General features: G+C 40.9%; 1 protein-coding gene across 1 annotated transcript in view; it reads left to right on the plus strand.

The window, feature by feature from the left end:
- CERS6 (ceramide synthase 6) overlaps nucleotides 1–19,816 on the plus strand; it is a 261,049-nt gene that overhangs the window by 207,775 nt on the left and 33,458 nt on the right. The window contains exons 6-8 of the mRNA XM_006135774.4: nucleotides 68–160; nucleotides 9,170–9,298; nucleotides 18,237–18,343. Coding sequence (XP_006135836.1) covers nucleotides 68–160; nucleotides 9,170–9,298; nucleotides 18,237–18,343 — 329 coding nt within the window. The remainder of the gene's footprint in view (nucleotides 1–67; nucleotides 161–9,169; nucleotides 9,299–18,236; nucleotides 18,344–19,816) is intronic.

The raw sequence follows: 19,816 nt of genomic DNA on the forward strand, positions 1-19,816 counted from the left end.
TTTTGTGCAGTTTACATGATTATAAAGTGACTTACTTTCTCACTCTTTTTAAATCTTCTTCTTTCAGTCACTGATACCTGAGCTTCATTACTACTACATAGTCGAGCTATCATTCTACTGGTCTTTAATGTTTTCTCAGTTCACTGACATCAAAAGAAAGGTAAGAACAATCAGTGTAAAAACTTCTCAGAGGCTGTAAACATCCCTGTGCGTGCATGCGCGCGCGCACACACACACACTTTCATTGACTTTTGGGTAGCATACAACCCTGTCACTATGCACTGTACTATATACCATGTTATTTCCGCTTGTAAGCTATTGTAGATGTTCACTGTTGTGATCCTGATGTTAAAATGGGCACATCATTCTGTTCTTGGGCAGTGGGATGTACCATTTTCTGTCCCTTGTTGAAGCAGCCCACAGTAATTTAATATTCAGTAACAAATAGCCACAATGTCAGTTGGTAGTCTGCTATTCTCACATCAGGGATCATGATATCTCTTGATGAACAACAAACTGAGCTGTACTCACTAGATATGACATGCTAAGAGCATCACTGTCAGAGCTAGATGCTCTATGCATTTACTAGACCATCTGGGGTAAGATTAATGAGAATTTTGAGTCCATTTCCCAGTAAAGATATGTTGGATGCATATAAGTAAATTATACTAAATTAATGTTACTGGATCAATCTTTCCTTTACACATTAAAAACCTCAAAAAGCTACTTATCTTTTGTATATAGCTATAACTAAATATACCTTTTATTTTGGAAACAAAACCCACTATCTTTTTGTGTGTGTAATTGAGGAAAAATGAATTTTTTAAGTTAGAAAACTGCATAGACTGTAAAAACAATGAGCAGTCCTGTGGCACCTTAAAGACTAGCAAATGTATTTGGGCATAAGCTCTCATGAGCTGGAACCCACTTTGTTGGATGCATGTAATTTTCATGCATTTGACCAAGTGTTTTCCAGCCCATGAAAGCTTATGCCCAAATAAATTTGTTAGATTTTAAGCTGTCACAGGACTCCTCATTGTTTTGCAGAAACACACTAACATGGCTACCCTTCTGATACCTGTATAGGCTATGAAATAAATCCATTCCCAAAGTGTCCATCTTTAAGTCATCATCTGGGAGCTTGCCTGTTATATAAAACAAATGGTCTTTAACTAGAAAACAGTAACCTTGCACAACCACACTGTCTGTGCTGGCAGTTCATATGTGAATGTTATTGAACAGTGCCAGTAGCAGCCTGCTCTATTTTCCCTTCTTCCTCCTTCAATACTTGCTGCCTGTTGCACAATAATCATCCATAACAAAACCAAAAAGAACAACAGCAATAAAAACCCTGTACTGTATTACTGTAATGGTCTAAAACCCTAGGTTAATGCTGTGATTTGGATATTTGTAATGTGTTAAAATTGTATACGGTAGAATGTATTTTTGTTTCTTTAAAAAGTAAGGAAATTACATTTTAAAAAACTGTTAAAAGAACTTCATTGAGGTTGCAAAGTCAGTCACTGAAAAGCAAGGAAATGTCCATATTAAGGTTGCCCATTCCTCCTTTCAAAAGAAAAATCCTTGCTTAACTGTAAAGTTAATACTAACAAGACCATATATCTTGGAAAAGAAGTGTAGAATTAAGAATATCCTCAAGAAAATGAATCCTCTCTCTGGACCCATAGTGTATTGCTGGGAATCCTGGTTTGTGTTTGTTTCAGCAAGGATACTACTCTAATTCCAGCATCTGCAAATTCTTTATCCAGAAGCAAAAGGCCCAAGAAAATGTCCAAGAATCTCAAATCTTTATTAGGTGATACAATGTAAATGGAGCAGCTGACACAGACATACAAGTCTGTTTGCACCAGGTGCCCAATCTACTGACAATTGCTACATACGTAGACATTTACTGGCTTGAAATCAATACAACTTTACTCTTCCCCAAAGCAGAGATGCAGAATAATGTGACTCAGCAGAGGGGCCAAATAACAGAGAATTCAATTGAAAACCTGTGCATTGCAAATTTTGCATTGCATTTTCTAAAGCTTTGTTCTGAGATGCTGTTCATAGTGTTACTTTTTGTGACTGCTGTTTTTATAAGCAGTAGCTAATGAATATTTGAAAATACAATCCACAAACCCATCATCTGGGTCTCAACCTCGTACACATTTAATGTTTGACTAGAAGGTACAGGAAGTTTGCCAAGAGTAAGGAACAGGAGCCAGCAGAATATGAACTATTCTTCAAATATGAAAACCAGTACCAAATCTCTGCTGCTAAGTTATACTATCATTCAGGTTACCTGCAGAAATGTGTCATTCTATCGAAGCAGTCTCACTGCATAAATTTAGCCTTATGTGATGCTTGTTCTATCTTTATTCTGCTTTCTCTGTGCACCTCTATGAAAGACGTGTCATAATTACAAAACAGTGGAATGCTGATATGGTTGCATTTTAAAATAGCTGCTGGCATCTTTGAGTGTAAATTAAGTGGGCTACACATGAGCCAGCTCCTGCTTACCCCTCCTCCTGCCTCTGTACTGCTGCCTCTGATACAGCAGAGCCACCTCTCCCCTTCCCGCTCCCCTGTGTGTAAACATGTACCCACTGAAAATGTCTGTGCATACTCATTTACAAAAATAAATGCATTTTAACATCTGTAGTAGCAATTTTACAAAATCTCTTGAATATATTTTGAGATAGGTTAACCTATCTCAAGATATACTTCTGTCACACTAGCAACACGCACATACGTAAACTTCACTCATTCAAAACTAATGAATGTCCATTGACAGCCATAGGCTTCTTAACAGATCTGTTTTTCCTATTTGTACCCTTTAGAAGTGGAGGCTGGGAAGCAGTACGGATGTGTAAAAATCATAGTTCTACTGCAGTCTTGGTAAACTGAAATCCCCTTCAGGTTAGAAAATCATAGTAATACAGCAGAAGTTTATGGAGCAAGCATGCCATTGTGAAATTATAAAACTTAATCAACCTTGTTCATTGCCTTAACAGAATGCTGATGCTATGTAGTGAACAAAATAGTTAGATTTTTGTCCATCTCTTTTTGGTCAGGCAAAGATAATCTGATGCAGTGGTGGGAAATTTATGCTAGTGAGTGGGCTGCATGAGTAGCCCTCCATCTCTGTGGTCTGAAAGACTGCTGTAACCACAATGGTCTCCCAGCATAGGCTAGTTTTGCTCACTGAGCTTGCATATCTAGAATTCACAAAGCATACCAATTTAACCATAGCAGTGCTTTGATTGGATGAAGAGTGCTCTTCATGTCACCTTGCCTTACATGTGTGTTACTTTAGTGATACCAGTAGGAAGAAAAACAAGACGGACAGAAACCAGCAGAATCTGTCAAATCTGCACATGGGCAACGATAAACAAAATGTCTCGTGGGCCACACCTAGAACCCCGGTGGGCTGCATGTTGCCCACCACTGATCTGATAGAATTTGTAATTTGCAAATAAAGACAAAGCAGGTATTTAAAAATTAGCACTCCCACAGAAAGTCATTTTCAAGTCATGGATTTGATATAGGAGAAGAAAAAAATAGAGATAGAAATAGTGAGCACACTGAAAGACCCGTGGTGGAGTGATGCCAGTGTAGAGCACCAACAGCAGTCATTGCAAGATGACAGACAAAATGAAAGTGGGCAGCTGAATTCCAGCAGGTAGTCAAAATGACAGAAATACTGCCAAAGCATTTTTAATCATAATGGCTGTGGTATTCAAAATTTCTTAGAGATCCAAACTTACATAAGGAATTAATTTTCTCACTGTTAAAAAAAATAGCAACAGATTTCTCAGGCTGAGAACTGGAAATCTGCCATCTATAAGTTTCCATTTGTATTCCAATAATGTCCTGTATTGGGTGGCAAACTTCCCATTCCTTTTAGCCAAACAGCAGCTTAATTAAATGTGTACTAGGTTGAGACACGGATGAGCTATTTCCTGTCTCCAGAAGAAGGCTTTAGAAAATGGCATTCAAAATTTGCAATGCACAGAATGTTTCCTACTGGCTTGTTTCTTAGTGACACTTTTTGATTCAGAGGTCAAACTGTTTCAGAAGATTTTACACATTGTAATATTTGATGATGGAATATTCAAACTGGTGAATTCATAACTAACCAATACTCAGATGGGCCATGTTTACACTAGGAGATCAGTGTGAATTTACTCAGTTTGACTTCTGGGCACCTGATTTTACAAATTCAAAGTTGCGTGTCCTCACTAAGGGGAAGTATCGAATGAGGTCTGAGGCAGGCTCCATTAACGTGGACATAGTACCTCAGACTCAGAGCCCCATGAAACACTCTGGGGAGCTGCAAGAGACCTTTTGGAAGCCAATAAGTTCAAATTAGTGGCACTGTAGCAGCCACTCGAACATTATTTCTGACTTACAAGTTTTGGAATAGCGTTATTCCTCATGTAAAGCAGGACTACGGAGTTTGAGTTCTGTGTCCCCTTATCCTGGAATAACTGGCTTGGTAGTGTGGATGCTTCGCTTACAAATTTGACCTTGGAAGGGCTAATTTCAGACTAAGATCCTAGTATAGACCTGGCCTTGATGATATTTCTTCCATATATGTGGATCAGCAGTGTATACATCACAACTCACACTACTGGTATGACCCCTCCCTGACCACTTCTATACCAATGTGACTCTATTAATTTCAGCAGATTAATATCAGGTTTACACCAGGGCATCCACATCTGTTTTGAGTTGCCATAGGAGTCTTTCGGGGGTTTGTCTGAGGGGTTGTCCCCGGATGTCCAGGCCTTTATGGCATGCACTCTTCCATAGAGAAGAATTTTAGGCAATTTGTATGGAGTCATTCTACCTACCTTGCCAAACCATTGTAGTTGGTGCCACTTAATGTTCGTAGTCATACATGGCACTTTCAGGAGGTCATCATGTCATAGTCTGTGTACCATTGTCTCGCTCAGGGTACAGCACCTAATTTCAAATGTGGCAGATTTTGCTCTTGATGTTTTGTCTATACATGTCTTTTGCAACCATAAAGTAATGTGGTACAATAAGTATTATATATAATGTGGTACTGGCTGTTATGGACACTGATTAAAGGTACCGCTGATGTAAGGTGTTTTTATTCGGACATATATCCATTCCACTGTCTTTCTGCTCATCAATGTCACCCTCCTAGGAGGAGTTGTGTGCTATGATGAACCCCAAGGAGCAGAAGCTGTCAGCTTGCTTAGTGTTCACACCAGTTTGCTCACTCATTTTGAAACCCCATTCACTGGCTCTCATGTACATGTTAATTTGCTGCTTCTTGGTTGTGTTCCTCCATAGGCACTATCATGACAATATGGTCTGCAAAGTCAAAGCAATTAATAATGTTCTCTGATGTCATACAGCCTCCAGCAATGTTACTAAGGGGTTGATCGAGAGGTTTCTAGGTATAAACAAAATAACACTGGATTAAGTATGGATCCCAGTCTGATCCAGTTTTCACTTCAAACTACTCTGTCAGTTCACCATTCATTCTTACTGTATAACAAGTTGTGCTATAAAGACTCCACAGTATTTGAATCAGCTTGCTGCTAAAACTGGACCTCTTCAGAACCTTCTATAGAACCTCTCTGTTAACAAAGTTGAATGCTTTCTTAAAGTCAACAAATGAGCATAAAAGGAATTTGTTGAACATTAAGCAGCCTTAATGTCAAGGTCCATAATTTGTTTGAAAAAAAAATCCATAGTTGAAACTTGTATCTCTTCTTTCCAAAATAATTATCAAATTACAATACACGTCTGCTTTTTAGCATTATTTTTCAGCTTCATGGAGGACTTACTAGTGATTTCCAGTTCTAGATAGTGTGACACCCAGAGCACTTGTGAATGTTTTCCAGTAGTGGGGAGTAATATCCTTAGTCTTGCATGGATGTATATCCACGTCCAAGCCACCATCCACAAAAATTATCTGTGGATACCCATAGATTTGCAGGGCTCTGCTGAGCAGTCCCCTGTCCTTGCCCCTCCTGGCCGCACCACGCCACAGTTCGTCACAACTGCACACCTGCTCTCATCAGAGTCTTGCGCGGATACAGAATTTGATTCTGTATCTGTGCTACTATCTGCGAATTTGCAGGGCTCTAGGTATCCTATCACTGTTAATGCTAGAGAGACTTCTCAAGCAATAATGTGCTGCAGATTTTTTAGATCATTTTGCATGTGCTATATGTGTTGTAAGGTTCAAACAAAATGCAAAGGGAAAATGTTTTGTCATATTTAAGGATGTTAGTGAATAGTCATTTAAATGATGAACCAATAAACCTGGGCTTATCAGTTAATCCAAACGACTACATGCACTCCCCCCCCCCACCGCCACCTTGTGGAGTGGAGGCTTTCACGCTTCTCCCCATAAGCATCAGATCCCGAGGGGCTGTCTCCCCTACTCCCTGCTTTACTGCCTCTGTAAAGGTAGCAGCACGGGGTGGAGAGAGGGAAACAGCAGCTGATACACACAGGGAGCCAACTTTTATGGTGGCTTTCTATGCATACTGGCTCCACACAGCCAATTGCCCTCCCTCTTGCTGCCTCCCACAGAGGCAGCAGGGAAGGGGCAGGCAGGAGCTGGTGCTCGGAGAGAGATGGTTTAAAAGCCAGCTCCCCAGGAGCATCAGTTTTGTGGAGATGCCTCTCTCCTCCCCTATGCTACTGCCTCAGCAGCTCAGGCCCCTCACAGACAGGGGCTGCTGCCACCTCTGCACAAAGGCAGCAGCACTGGACAGCAGACAGGAGCCAGTCTGCATGGGGAGATGTTTTTAAACCAGTTCCCCTCACAGACCTGCTCCCACCTGTCATCCCATGCTGCTACCTCTGATACAGAAGCTGCAGTGTGGAGTCAAAAGGGCTCCCCAGGAGTGGGACTGGGAGTGCACTGGCTGCTGGCCTCACCCCCGGGGACCATTTAATAATCGTGTAACTGCTAAAATATGGTGTGGTTACATGATTATTAAATTAAACAATATCAAACATCCCTAGTTGTATTTTACTGTTAACTTTCCTTGCTTTTGACAGTTAACTGAGGTCATAGTAATGCCTGGAATCTACATAAGGTAAATGCTAACACTGATGTCAATGATTCCATAGGAACCAACATTATGATTTTTTTTTTTTAGAGCAGGTGACAGGAATCGGTCTCCTTGGATTCTGTTTTTTTTTTTTTTTTTTATGCTATGGGCCAGATACTCCCTTCTACTTCTTCTCTGTTGATTTATACCTGTGCTACGTGTGGGTGTAAGATCAATTTGTGCACCTAGAAATGATGGCACAAGATGCAAGGCTGTGAAAAAACATGACTTGTTGTTTGGAAAAATAAATAATTTTTGTATAATCAAAAGGGGAGAATCTTCCAAGCATGTGTTAAGCAGGCTGTCTCACCAGCCCATGCATCTCTCTCCCATCACACAATTTCAGTCCTTATCTTCAGGATCTTGCATTTATTTCCTCAAAATAAAACTTATTTAACACAAGTTCATAATTTTGGTCAGGTTCTTTTTCTCCATGATCTGGGATTGCCAGGTGTCCGGTTTTGAACCGGATAGTCCAGTATTTGAGCTTTCTGTCCAGAAAACAAATTGAGAAAATACCAGACATATAAATGTCCGGTATTTTCTAATTAAGTAAGTTTTATTGTTATCATGAGTATCAGTATGTAGTTGCGTGCTGTCTGGCTAGTAGACACACTCATGCTGCATGAGCATATCTACCAGCCAGGCAGTATGCAACTACACGGGGGAGAGGGGCGGGCCGGGCTGGGGAAGGATGGAATCCCTGGGGCTGCAGTCACCCATGAGCCCCATCAGGACTGTGTGCAGGACGTGCAGCACCCCAGGATCTGCGTATGCCTGGGCCAGCCCCACTTCCTGTCAGCCAGTTCCTTCCCCCTGCCAGCTCCGCCCCCATCTAGGCCAGCCTCACTCCCCACCAGCCAGTTCCCACCCGGCCAACCCCGCTTCCCCCAATCCTCTCTCGGCCAACCCTGCTTCCTGCTTACCAGTTCCTTCCCCTGATCTCCCCCGGCCAGCCCCGCTCCTCCCAACCCCCTCCCGGCCAGCTCCACGCCCCCCAACTCTCTCCCAGCCAGCTCTGCTTCCAGCCAGCTGTTTCCTTCCCCCAGTCTCCCCCAGCCAGCCCCACTCTCCTCCCAGCCAGTCCCCACCCCCTTCTGAGATCAAGTGTGTCCAGTATTTTTTTGAAAATCATCTGGTAACCCTACCAGGGGTCTTTTGAATGGGCTTATCTACTCCCCACAGCTTTTGCACTTCATAAGCCTTCAGCCTAGGAGTCAAAGTAAACCTTCCTTTTCTCCAATCTTCCCCTAGCATTCCCCTTGCTGGATTATCGTCCACGAACCACCTAACCGAGTTCTGTCCCCTTATCCCAGTAGAAGCCTCCCTGCATCTTACAGTTCTCATCAGCAGCTGAAATACTTGCTGGCTCTTAACAGGACTAGGTGATGTTCAAGCTATCACCTGATCTTTAGCGTCAGAGCATCAGCTGGTTCCTTTAAATGGCCACCTCATCCTGTGGTAGCATGTGAGATGAGGAAAAAAAAAAAGTAGTTTAGAAACAGGATCCTTTATGTTAGACCTGAAGACCTGTATCAGGGAACTGTCTATTAGAAGCCTTTAATACCACATAAATATGTATTTGTATTTCTGTATACCCTGAAGGTGTACTCAAAAGCTTGTAACAGTGTCTGAGCTGTTGCTCATAAGTGATTTGGGGCTGCATTGTTTTGCATGTTGTAAGCTGGCTAGGGCATAAGAAAAATGGTATAAAATTGACTTGTATGTACATATGCCTTTTATAAATAATTTTGACTAATAAAAGCTTTTACTTCCTTACATTTATTTATTATGAACTGTGAAAAGAAAGTGCTGCATAACTCTTACTAATCTATTTATATTTACCCTACATACAGTAACTTTTGTTTAATTTAAAGTAAATGAATAATTATGTGTATTGAATGTGCACCCAGTTAAAAGAATTATGCGGGAGTTTTGAGTATTGTAACCTCTAACCCTGAGTTTAAACTTTAAAAGTCACCCATCCATTTTTGTAAAGATGCTGAATCTGCTGCACAATATCTCACTGTGTTGTTTTTCTCCTCTTCTTGCCACTGTAGGATTTCAGCATCATGTTTACGCATCACATTGTAACCGTCATTTTGATATCCTTTTCATATGTAACCAATTTGACACGAATAGGAGCCATGACCTTATGTCTTCATGATGCAGCTGACATTTTGCTAGAGGTGAGATTGTTCATGTGTCATCAGGACCTATCTTGTACAAACAGTAAATTAGCCTTACTAAAAGAGTAATGATGCTTTTTGAAAAATCACACACTGTATGTTGGCACAGCCTTGTTCCTTAAAGGTGGCTTATTTATCTACTAGAGAAAAGCTCAAGTGTAGATGAATTCTGAGGTGGTGTAGAGCAATTGTAGCAGATCCCATGTCTCTCCTTCCATGCAGCCATCAGCATCAAGGGCGCCGTCAGGGGAAACAATGCACGGTGAGAGTTCCCTCAGGCCCAGCTAATCTCCAGCTGCTGTAATGGCCCCTGATGCAATGTCTACACAGCAATGTAAGCTTAGGGTTAGTGGGATTCAAGTCAGGTGACTTGTGTCAGGAAACCCTGGGCTTGAGCAAGTGTAACTGCCACCTGGCAGATTTGAACCTGCGACCTCTGGACCTTTATAAGAGCTTCTACTCTTTGAGTTAAAAGCCAACTGGCTCTCAGCCCATGCTAGGGAAGTGTCTTTTTCTTATCTGTTGCTGTGGTCTAGGTGCCACTGCATGGGATGGTGAACCATACTATTATGTGTGGGTTACACATGCACAGTGCATTTTAACTCTAGGTTAAGGATTTTCTGATCTGGGCTTTGAACCTAGGTCTCTGAGGTCCGTGCTGCAGTGCACGAATCAGAGTCAATCTGTCAGTGTCTAGTGCCTCTCACTCCCTCTGGTGTTGACACTCAGGGTGTGTCTATAACTTCCAAAATAACTATTTTGAAATAAACTTATTCCCCAAGGAAAACAGGTGGAATTCTTTTGAAATAACCAACTCCTTATTTTGAAATAACGGGCTCAGTAGTGTGGACACTCTGCTTGTTATTTCAAAATAAAGGGGAGTTATTTCAAAATAACTCCCTAGTGTAGACCAGGGCTTGGACTAGGAATGTGATACGCTGTGTGGAAATTCTACTGCCCGCCCCATTTCCTAGCCGACGGGACACATGAGCACAGACGCTGCATAATTAGCTGCCTTAGTGGCTAGCTCAGAAGAATGATTACATTTTGAGAAAGCTTTGTACTGAATTACCATCTAATCTGAGAATTGTGCTCTCCAGCTCTAGCCTGAGTCACAGTGGCAGGAAATGTCCCTGTTCTGAGGATAATGGGCATCGGTCTCCAGAGCTGTCAGATTATTAAAATGAAACTTTGCAATTCTTATTTTTTAGACTGGGATGTGCAGTGCAGGTATTTGGCTAGTTGGCTTTTTATTTATTTTTGTCTGTTGGTTTTGAAGCTTGACGTAAAATGTAGGTTTCAAAGGGAAAACACCCCAACCAGGCTGCTGCCTGCTGCGGAACGGAGAACTGCATTGCCAGGGTTTGGAGTGCCATGTGCTCCAGCACCCCTGGGGATCCCTTATCCCTGCCCTCACTGCACTCTGCAGCGGTGTCTACACAGCAAAATTATTTCGGAATAATAGCCATTATTCTGAAATAACTATGCGAGTGTCTACACAGGAATTCCATTATTTCTAAATAATTTTGAAATAGATTATTCCAACTTCCATAAACCTCATTCTGCGAAGAATAACGCCTGTTCCAAAATAGCTATTTCAAAATAAGGCATGTATAGATGCTCCACTTCTGCTATTTCGAAATAGCCGCTCACCTGGGCCATTCTAAGTTATTTCTCCTGAGGCTGTAAATCAAGGTAGCATGTCTACATTAGGGAAGTCTGCCTCGGACTAATTTTGAGGCTCCCCTGCAATGTAGGCATTTTATTTCAAATTAAGGTATTTCAGAATAACTATTCCGGAATAGCTTATTCTGAAATAACTGTGCAGTGTAGACTTACTCTGGGAGGCAGAGAGAAGGGATATCTAGGAGGCTGTGAGGAAGTTTTCAGGCTGGCTTCCACTCACCACCCTCATGTGTATGCTACCTAGGAACCCCTGGGAGGGCAGGGGGTCCAGAACAAGCACCACCCTGTGCGGTGGGGCAGTGGAGGAGCTCCAGGCTTAGCATGGCTGGGGGAAGGATGACTCCCAACATCATGGGAGCCACCTGCCAGCTTTGACTGCAGCTTGCGGGGGGGGCCGAGAGGCTGGGAAGGAGGTTGGGGCCGGGAGATGAGGGAGGCAGAGGGGCCAGGGCTGTGGCCAAGGCTGCGGTTGGGGTTCCCAGGGTTGGGTCTGGAACTCCCCTCCCTAGAGGTCAGGGTGGGGCAAGAGGCCAGGGCTGGTGCGGCCACTGGGAGGAGAGCCAGGCTTGCTTACCCCCAAAGATAGGGGTTTGACGAGCATAGCAAGCAGTGGGCATCTCCCCCCTCCCCCAATATTTTAAATCCAGCCTTGTGAGTTAGAAATATTTTGGATCTACATCCATGTAGCCATGAATTCACCAGTACTGTCCTCACTTCCCTTACCTGTACTACAAAAAGCCACATTTTAAAGGGTTTGTTTCAGAACCACCAAGGCCCTGGGCACCATAAAATCTGTTCATCACCCAAATACTTGAAAGATAGATTTTTAAAAAATGCTGGTCAGCTGGTGAAAACCATAACTTAAAGGCAGATTATTTTTGCTTGACTGTACAGTCCAGTCAGTACTAATTTTTCTAAGAAAATTAAATAGAAATTACTGGAATGCTGGAATGACAGACATTAAAGGTTCAGCAAACTGTTGAGGTTGATATGCTTTTTATTTTATTTTATTTTATTTTATTTTATTTTATTTTATTTTATTTTATTTTATTTTAAGCATTGGCATTTTATTTTAAGCATAAGAGCCCAACCTAAAATATGAGGGAAGAGAGCCATGCTTAACAACAGAAAAGCATTTGTTTGAAGTGTATAACTGAATTGGTAGCATTCTTGTTTCTGGGCTTGCAGGTCATATTCCAGTTCTTTTCCAGTGACCTTAAACTGATAATCATTGCTGACTACAAAGCAGTACTAAGGGAATGGCTGTTCAGGGGAAAACAGATCTACCACAGGAAAAGCTAGTCTTGCCTTGCTGGTCAGCAAAGCATTTGCTATTTTCAACTCTGGTATTCTGTAGAGAAGAAAAGCAGTTTCCACAGACTATTTTGCTTAGGGATATGAAAGTGTGTGTATATATATACACAGTTAACTGATGAGCCCGAGCTCATCAGTTAACCTTCACTGTTAACACAGCCCTTCCCTCGACTTCCGCCCACGCTGCTGCCTCTGATACAACTCCATGGGAGTTGCCTCCCCCACCACACACACGTATAAATGTGTAACTGCTGAATTTTTCAGTGATTACATGTTTATCTAAATAAACACATTTTAACATCTCTAGTTTTGACACAACATTCTGTTTTGACTGCAAAAAAAAAAAAATCCTGGCTTTCTGTTAGGGTTCAGGCCAGATTTTCAAAGGTATGTAGGCATCTTGTGTGATTTTGCCTGAACATCTTAAGTGCCTAGTTTGATTTCATTGGGAGTTAAGTATCGAATTTGCCAATGGGAGCTAAGTTGCCTAACTTGCTTAAGTGCTTTTGAAAATCCCACTAAATATCTGTCTGAATTTTAAGTGTCTAAATACCTTTGAAAATATGGTCATTTATTGCTTAGTTCATGAATATTGTGAAACTTTCAGTTCTAGTACACATTTGTGAAAGCACGTTTGTTAATTATTGCTCTAGCATAGATGTTGACTTTTAAGTGCATATTAAACTGTGCCCTTTTCTGTCAAATTCTGGTTGCACTGTGCATACAATGATACCTTTCAAAAAGAAAAGGAGATGCACTGTGTGTCCAAGTCAAACAATTCCTTCTGTCATTTTCATGTCCAAAGGCTGGGTAAGAATTACTGCTAAGTGAAGTGTCTAATGTGTCTCAGACCTATATAACTACAACACTAATGGCATGTGAAAAGCTCTGTGATAACTCAATAATATTTTGAACATCTAAAACAAAGGCCCAATGAATGATTTCCTCTCAGAGAGACCACAGAACTGATTTGTAGAATTGTCACCCTTGAATTGTGTTGCAGAACTAAAGTCTAAAACAATACTTCTAAGAGGTGTGAACTGGCCCATTCATCTCAGTGAACTGTTATGTCTGAAGTCTAAAAATGACAGTTTAAATGTCAAAATATTAACTGCCAGTCATTTAGCAGAGACATCTCACAAATGTCTATCTCATGATCCCAAATTATCTGTCACCTCACCACAGAGCCAAAATCCCCAGCTAACATGTACTCAGCTACCAGAAGCTCTGACACCTCAACACAGTGAAATGTCTGTGCAAATTCTTTGGCATATGAAAGCCCAGAAAGGTTGGATAATATGAAATACATTTAATTAAATATCACAGTAAATCAGGAAAGGCTCACTGCACCGATTCTATTGTTTATTTTCAGACTATTAATTTTAAAACTGTTTTGTTTTGTTTTTTAATTGAAATGAAGCTTCCATCGCATCTCTGTGCTACTGCATTAGCATGAGCAGAAAACAGAACTGTTTCCCATATAAAACATGAGGCTCTATCTGTAGAAACTTATTAATAACAACCCTTTACACTTCTTTCATCTGAGAATCAGTAAAATGCTTTATAACCATGAAAGACAAATTTTTAAAATCTGGCCCCCTAAGGCATGCTCACTGGTAGAGTTGAAGGTTGGTGGACAGCTTGCTACCTGATTGATAGGAACTTGATACATTACATAGATGTCTGTAACCTCTTATTTATACTCACAAAATTGAACCTCCAAAAAAAACCAGCCACCCCTAGGGATTTTTTAAATCACACAGCAGAGGGGCTATATATGAAATTCAGTCAAAACTAGGGTAAAAAACAGCAGCTGTTTTACAAATTTTAGGACAGCAAGTGAAGGAGAATATTTATACACTATATTGAAGCTGCAGGGGGAATTCAGGAGAGTATAATTACCTGAATAGTACCAACTCTTACAGAAAGTGTCATGGGATTGTTAATGACCACAAGTGCCCAGGGCCTTAGTTTTACGTGACTGACTTCCAAAAGCAAGTGCCTGGAGCAGCGTACGTGTTTTCCACACTTTGTGTTGCTCATTACTAACTCAAATGGACAAATTCCATCAAACAAATCACCCTCACCACTTTCTACAGCTATTTCATCCAAGTACTGAGTCAGCTCGCCCCTGCTTAATTTGAAATCTGGCATGATCTCAGCAAAAGGCTGTACAGCAATATAAACACAAAAGGACACAACCAATTCTGCTCTAGATGGTTTTGGAAATTTGGCCCTTTTTCTAGTTGGATTTTTAGTCTAAAAATCACTGAATTGTAACTATAACTCTGCTTTATAGACTGATATCTGAAGTGGTAACATTCTATTTATCTGAATCTCAGCTGTGAAATATCAGTTTGAATAGCAGATGTGAATGATTTTATAGATCTCTTTAGGTAGCATTGAAGTCTTATTTTAGTCTATTTGAGTAGAGCTGGGGGCTTTTTCAGTATTCCTTCAGCTTCCTAGTTTTCAAGCTAGCAAATCACCTTTAAATTCTATATACAATGGAAAAAACACTGAAATTATGCAAACACCAGACTATTCAGGTGTCAGTCACCTCAGAATTTGAACTCCAGTGTTAAATGTGATCATTCCATACTTTTTCAGTTCAGTGTCAGAATGCTAACATGATCACATATATTGCAGCAGTGCTGTATTTCTCACCCTTTCAAGAAGTTATCTGAGTGTATTCCTGCATTCTGTGCAGAATTTTAAGTCCATACATGTGGGAGTTTTTCTCATTGTTATTGCTATGTTAATGAGCCTGGGCCTTCTGCATATTTAGAAGTGTAGGAATCTGATGCAGTGCCATAGAAGCCAATGAAGAGTCTCCTGCTGATTACAGTGGGCACTGATTCAGGCTTTTATACTTTGAGAGGGCATCAATATGTGCAGTGCGAAGTGTAGAGGAAGAGACTGTCTCATCTTCCAGAAGCATGAGCTCTAAAATAGACAGCTTTGTTCAGCTACATCAACAATCTCAAAACAATGTGGAAATCTTTGCTAAACTATCAAGCGATTTAAAAAAATGTGATTAATCATTTAATGTTTTAAAAATTCAGTTTTTTGCACTGTTAAATAATAATTGAATGACATTTATTTAAATATTTAAATTTAAATGCAATTTTATTTAAATATTTTTGCATGTTTTCTATATTTTCAAATATATTAATTTCAATTACAACACAGAATACAAAGTATACAGTGTTCACTTTGTATTTATTTTTGGTTATAAATACTTGCACTGTAAAAAAAAAAAAAAAAAAAAAAATTGTATTTTTCAGTTCACCTAACACAATTACTGTAACATGAATTACTTTAACATGAAAGTTAAACTTACAAATGTAGATATGTCAAAGAACTTTAAGACAATGTGAAACTTTAGGCTAACATTCAGTCCTACTTTTTGTTCAGCCAGTCACTCAAACAAGTTTTATTACAAATTGTAGGAGATAATGCCTTCTGTTTCTTCTTTACAATGTTGCCTGAAAGTGAAAATCAGCATTAGCATGGCACTGTTGTAGCCAGAGTCATGAGATAATTTATGTGCCAGATGCACTAAAGATTTGTGTGTCCCTTCAACTGTCATTCTAGAGGACATGCATCCATATTAATGATTGGTTCTGCTAAATAACGATCCATAGCAGAATGGACTAATATATGTTCATTTTCATCATCTGAGACAGATTCCACCAGCAGAAGGTTGATTTTCTTTTTTTTGGTGGTTCAAGTTTTTGCATCAGAGTGCTTACTCTCAAGACTTCTGAAAGAATGCTCCACACCTTGCCCCTTTCAGATTTTGGAAGGCACTTCAGATTCTTATACCTTGGATTGAGCGCTGCAGCTATTTATAGAAATCTTACATTGGTACCTTCTTTGTATTTTCTCAAACTTGCTGTGAAAGTGATCTTAAAATGAACATGTGCTGGGTTATCATCTGAGACTACTATAATATTAAATATATGTCAGAGTAGGGGTAAAACAGAGCAAGAGATGTACCATTCTCCCCCAAGGAGTTGTCACAAATTTAATTAACACATTTCTTTTTTAATTAGCATCATCATGGTCATGGAAGCATGTCCTCTGGAATGGTGACGAAAGCATGTAGAGGCATATAAATGTCGAGTACATCCAGCACATAAATACTTTTCAATGCTGGCTACGAAAGTGCCATGTGAACACCTGTTCTCACTGTCAAATGACATTGTAAATAAGCAGTCTGCATTATTCCCATAAATATAAACAAACTTATTTGTCTTAGCAATTAGCTGAACAAGAGGTAGGAATTGTAGGATCTAAAGTTTTACATTGTCTTGTAACTGCACTCAAAAACAAAACAAACAGAATCTACATTTATAAGTTATACTTTCACTGTAAAGAGATTCCACCACAGGACTTGTATGAGGTGAACTGAAAAACACTACTTTCTTTATCATTTGTACAGTGCAAATATTATAATAAATAATAAAAATTAATCACTGTGCATTTTGTAGTCTATATTGTAATTGAACTTCAGGGAAGAAAAGTATTTTAAAGAGGATTGTGGATCGAGAAGTGGTTGCTTGGTACAAGGAGGGATTCCAGGAGAGCCAGCATGAAAGAATGCCCAGAAATAAGTGGGAGATGCAGGCAAAAGGTGTGGATGGGGCAGCAAGCAGCAGGAGAGACGTATGAATGCTCAGGTTAAAGCAGAGGTGGAGAACTACAGGGCTTTGATAGGGAAAACAAAAAGCTGAACTCTGATGTAGAGGGCAAAAGGAAGCCAATGGGGGATATTTGAAGGGATGCGCTCTGAGTATTGGATGATTACTTTTAGCAGCAGTGCTTTCTGTGGATAGGAGGAGAGCACTGATTGATGCAGAAGATGGAAGGAAGTGCAGCAATCAAGTTTTGGTGCAGGAGCTATCTGAAGTACAAATATATCAAAGGATACGTCAACACTGCAGGACTTAACTCAAAATAAGCTACGCAAAATTGAGCTACATCAATTGCATAGCTTATTTCAAAATAGTTTATTTCAAAATTGAGAGCATTTACACAGCACTTACTTCAAAATAGAGCACTCTTCCTCCAACTTCCCTTACTCCTCATACAATGAGGGTTACAGGAGTTGAAGTAAGAAGTCCTCCAGCTTGACAGTATTTTGAAATAACTACCTGCTGTGGAGACGCGGACTAAGTTATTTTGAAATAACGCCAGTTATTCCAAAATAATGTTGCGGTGTAGATGTACCCTAAGAGAATACAGTCATGAACGCGGAGAATGAGGAACAGAAGGAACAGGAAGGAGTGCTAGCTTAGTCAAAAGTCGCAAAGAGTTCCAGGTGGAGGAGTACAAAGAACAGGTCCTCATGTGTGGCCAGGAGAAGGTTATGAGTACCTTCAAAGTAGTCTCTGGGTAATGGAGGGGGCAAAAGCCAGAAGACTGAGGATTCAAGAGAGAGCTAGAAATGAAGAAATGGAGGCTGTGTTTATGGACAGTAGGCCCCAGGAGGTTGGAAACCACAGGAGAAGGAAGGAGATGGGCAGTAGCTAAAGAAGAACGTGCAGTCATGGGCAGTGGGGAGAGGGAAAACAGTAGTGTATTTGAAAACTAAGAGAAAGGAGAAGAGGGAGATGCTAGAGGATGTTTCTAATGCCATGTTTAGAAATGATCTCCAAGAGTTTGAAACTGGAGTGATCGGGAGAAACAATTGGTTGGAATAGGGTAGAGGTAACAGGTAACTCTTGATGGATTTTTGTTTTGAAAATCTAACAATTCAGTGGTAGAGAGGAAGTGAGGTCACTCATTAGCAAAACAATGTGAATCTTGTTGTATTTGATCAAAATGTGGCTTATGTACATTTTAATTGCTCATCACAGCTCAGGCAGAGCGTAAGACTTTTGCAGTTGTCAACATAACTGGAGTAAACTCTCTCCATCCCTCTCTTTTGCAGGCTGCCAAAATGGCAAACTATTGCAAGTGTCAAAAACTGAGTGACCTCCTGTTCCTTATGTTTGCCATTGTCTTCATCGTCACTAGGCTTGGCATATATCCTTTGTGGTGAGTACACCTGCCCCCTTCCTCAGGTACTTAGCTCTCGACTAGTTTGAAATAAATGCATTACAGTAGAGTGCCAGCTGTATGCACTGGCCTGTGTCTGACAAGCATTAAAGAAAGGTTGCAGAGGTAACTAGATGACCTTACTAGGGTATGTCTACACTACCCCGCCAGTTCGAACTAGGAGGGTAATGTAGGCATACCGCACTTGCAAATGAAGCCCGGGATTTGAATTTCCCGGGCTTCATTTGCATAAACTGGGCGCCGCCATTTTTAAATCCCTGCTCGTTCGAACCCCGTGCCACACGGCTACACGCGGCACGAACTAGGTAGTTCAGACTAGGCTTCCTAGTCCGAACTACCATTACTCCTTGTGGAATGAGGAGTAACGGTAGTTCGGACTAGGAAGCCTAGTCCGAACTACCTAGTTCGTGCCGCGTGTAGCCGCGCTGCATGGGGTTCGAACGAGCAGGGATTTAAAAATGGCGGCACCCAGTTTATGCAAATGAAGCCCGGGAAATTCAAATCCCGGGCTTCATTTGCAAGTGCGGTATGCCTACATTACCCCGCTAGTTCGAACTAGTGGGGTAGTGTAGACATACCCCTAGAGAAGATCCTAGTAGGTTACTGCTATAGAGTGTCAGGGCAGTCCACACAGGCTAGATAGTAAAAGTTAGGGAGCAGGGCCTGAACTGGTTTTAAAGCAGAAGTGGGCTGGAGACAGCCAGCTACAGGTAAGTGTGTGGAGACCAACAGGTGACTTGGGAGCTAGTTAATTTTCAGCACATGCTTTACCACTTTCTTTGTCTGAAGGAAAACACAGAAAACCAATGGCATAGGAGTCTGCCTGATAACAGAGCGGCTGCCATCCAGGATTGTAAAGCTTCATGCCTTTTTCTCCTAAAGCAACTGGGAATGAGTGTGCTGTGGAAGCAGCATATGTGCTCTTTGGGGAAGGAATCCTTTCACTTCTGAAAACACTGTGTCTAATTTGGAAGTAGCACAGCTGTTTCCCAAGGGAGAGTCCTTTCCAGTGTGCTTTAAAGCTGCAGTATGAAATGCTATCTCAGTCGTGCACATGAAAGGAGCAGTCCCATTATAAAGTGAGCATCTTGCCCAGGGGAGGAGTTGGTGAGAGAGTTCCCACACCACGTCAGTTCATTCATGACCCCAAACTCTTGATTAGTGATCAAAAGACCAGAACTAACCCTGTCAGGCAGCACACTTTAGGGATGCAGTGAAATAACACTTCTGTCCATTGTGTTTGGAGAGCACAGTTAATACCAGGATGCAACGGTAAGCAGAATTCTTAGTAACCCTGCAGAGAACAACCAACACAAATGTCATTACTAGTTGACATACACAAATACCAATCCTGCTGTCACCCCAGATCCTTTTCCAGTCCAGTAAAATGAGATCTTTGGGGGCTTGTTAATATGAAGGCAGGATAAAGGCAAGTTACCTTTTGTGAGTCAT

Source organism: Pelodiscus sinensis, chromosome 7 (genome assembly GCF_049634645.1).
Source record: "Pelodiscus sinensis isolate JC-2024 chromosome 7, ASM4963464v1, whole genome shotgun sequence".
Taxonomy (NCBI): domain Eukaryota; kingdom Metazoa; phylum Chordata; order Testudines; family Trionychidae; genus Pelodiscus; species Pelodiscus sinensis.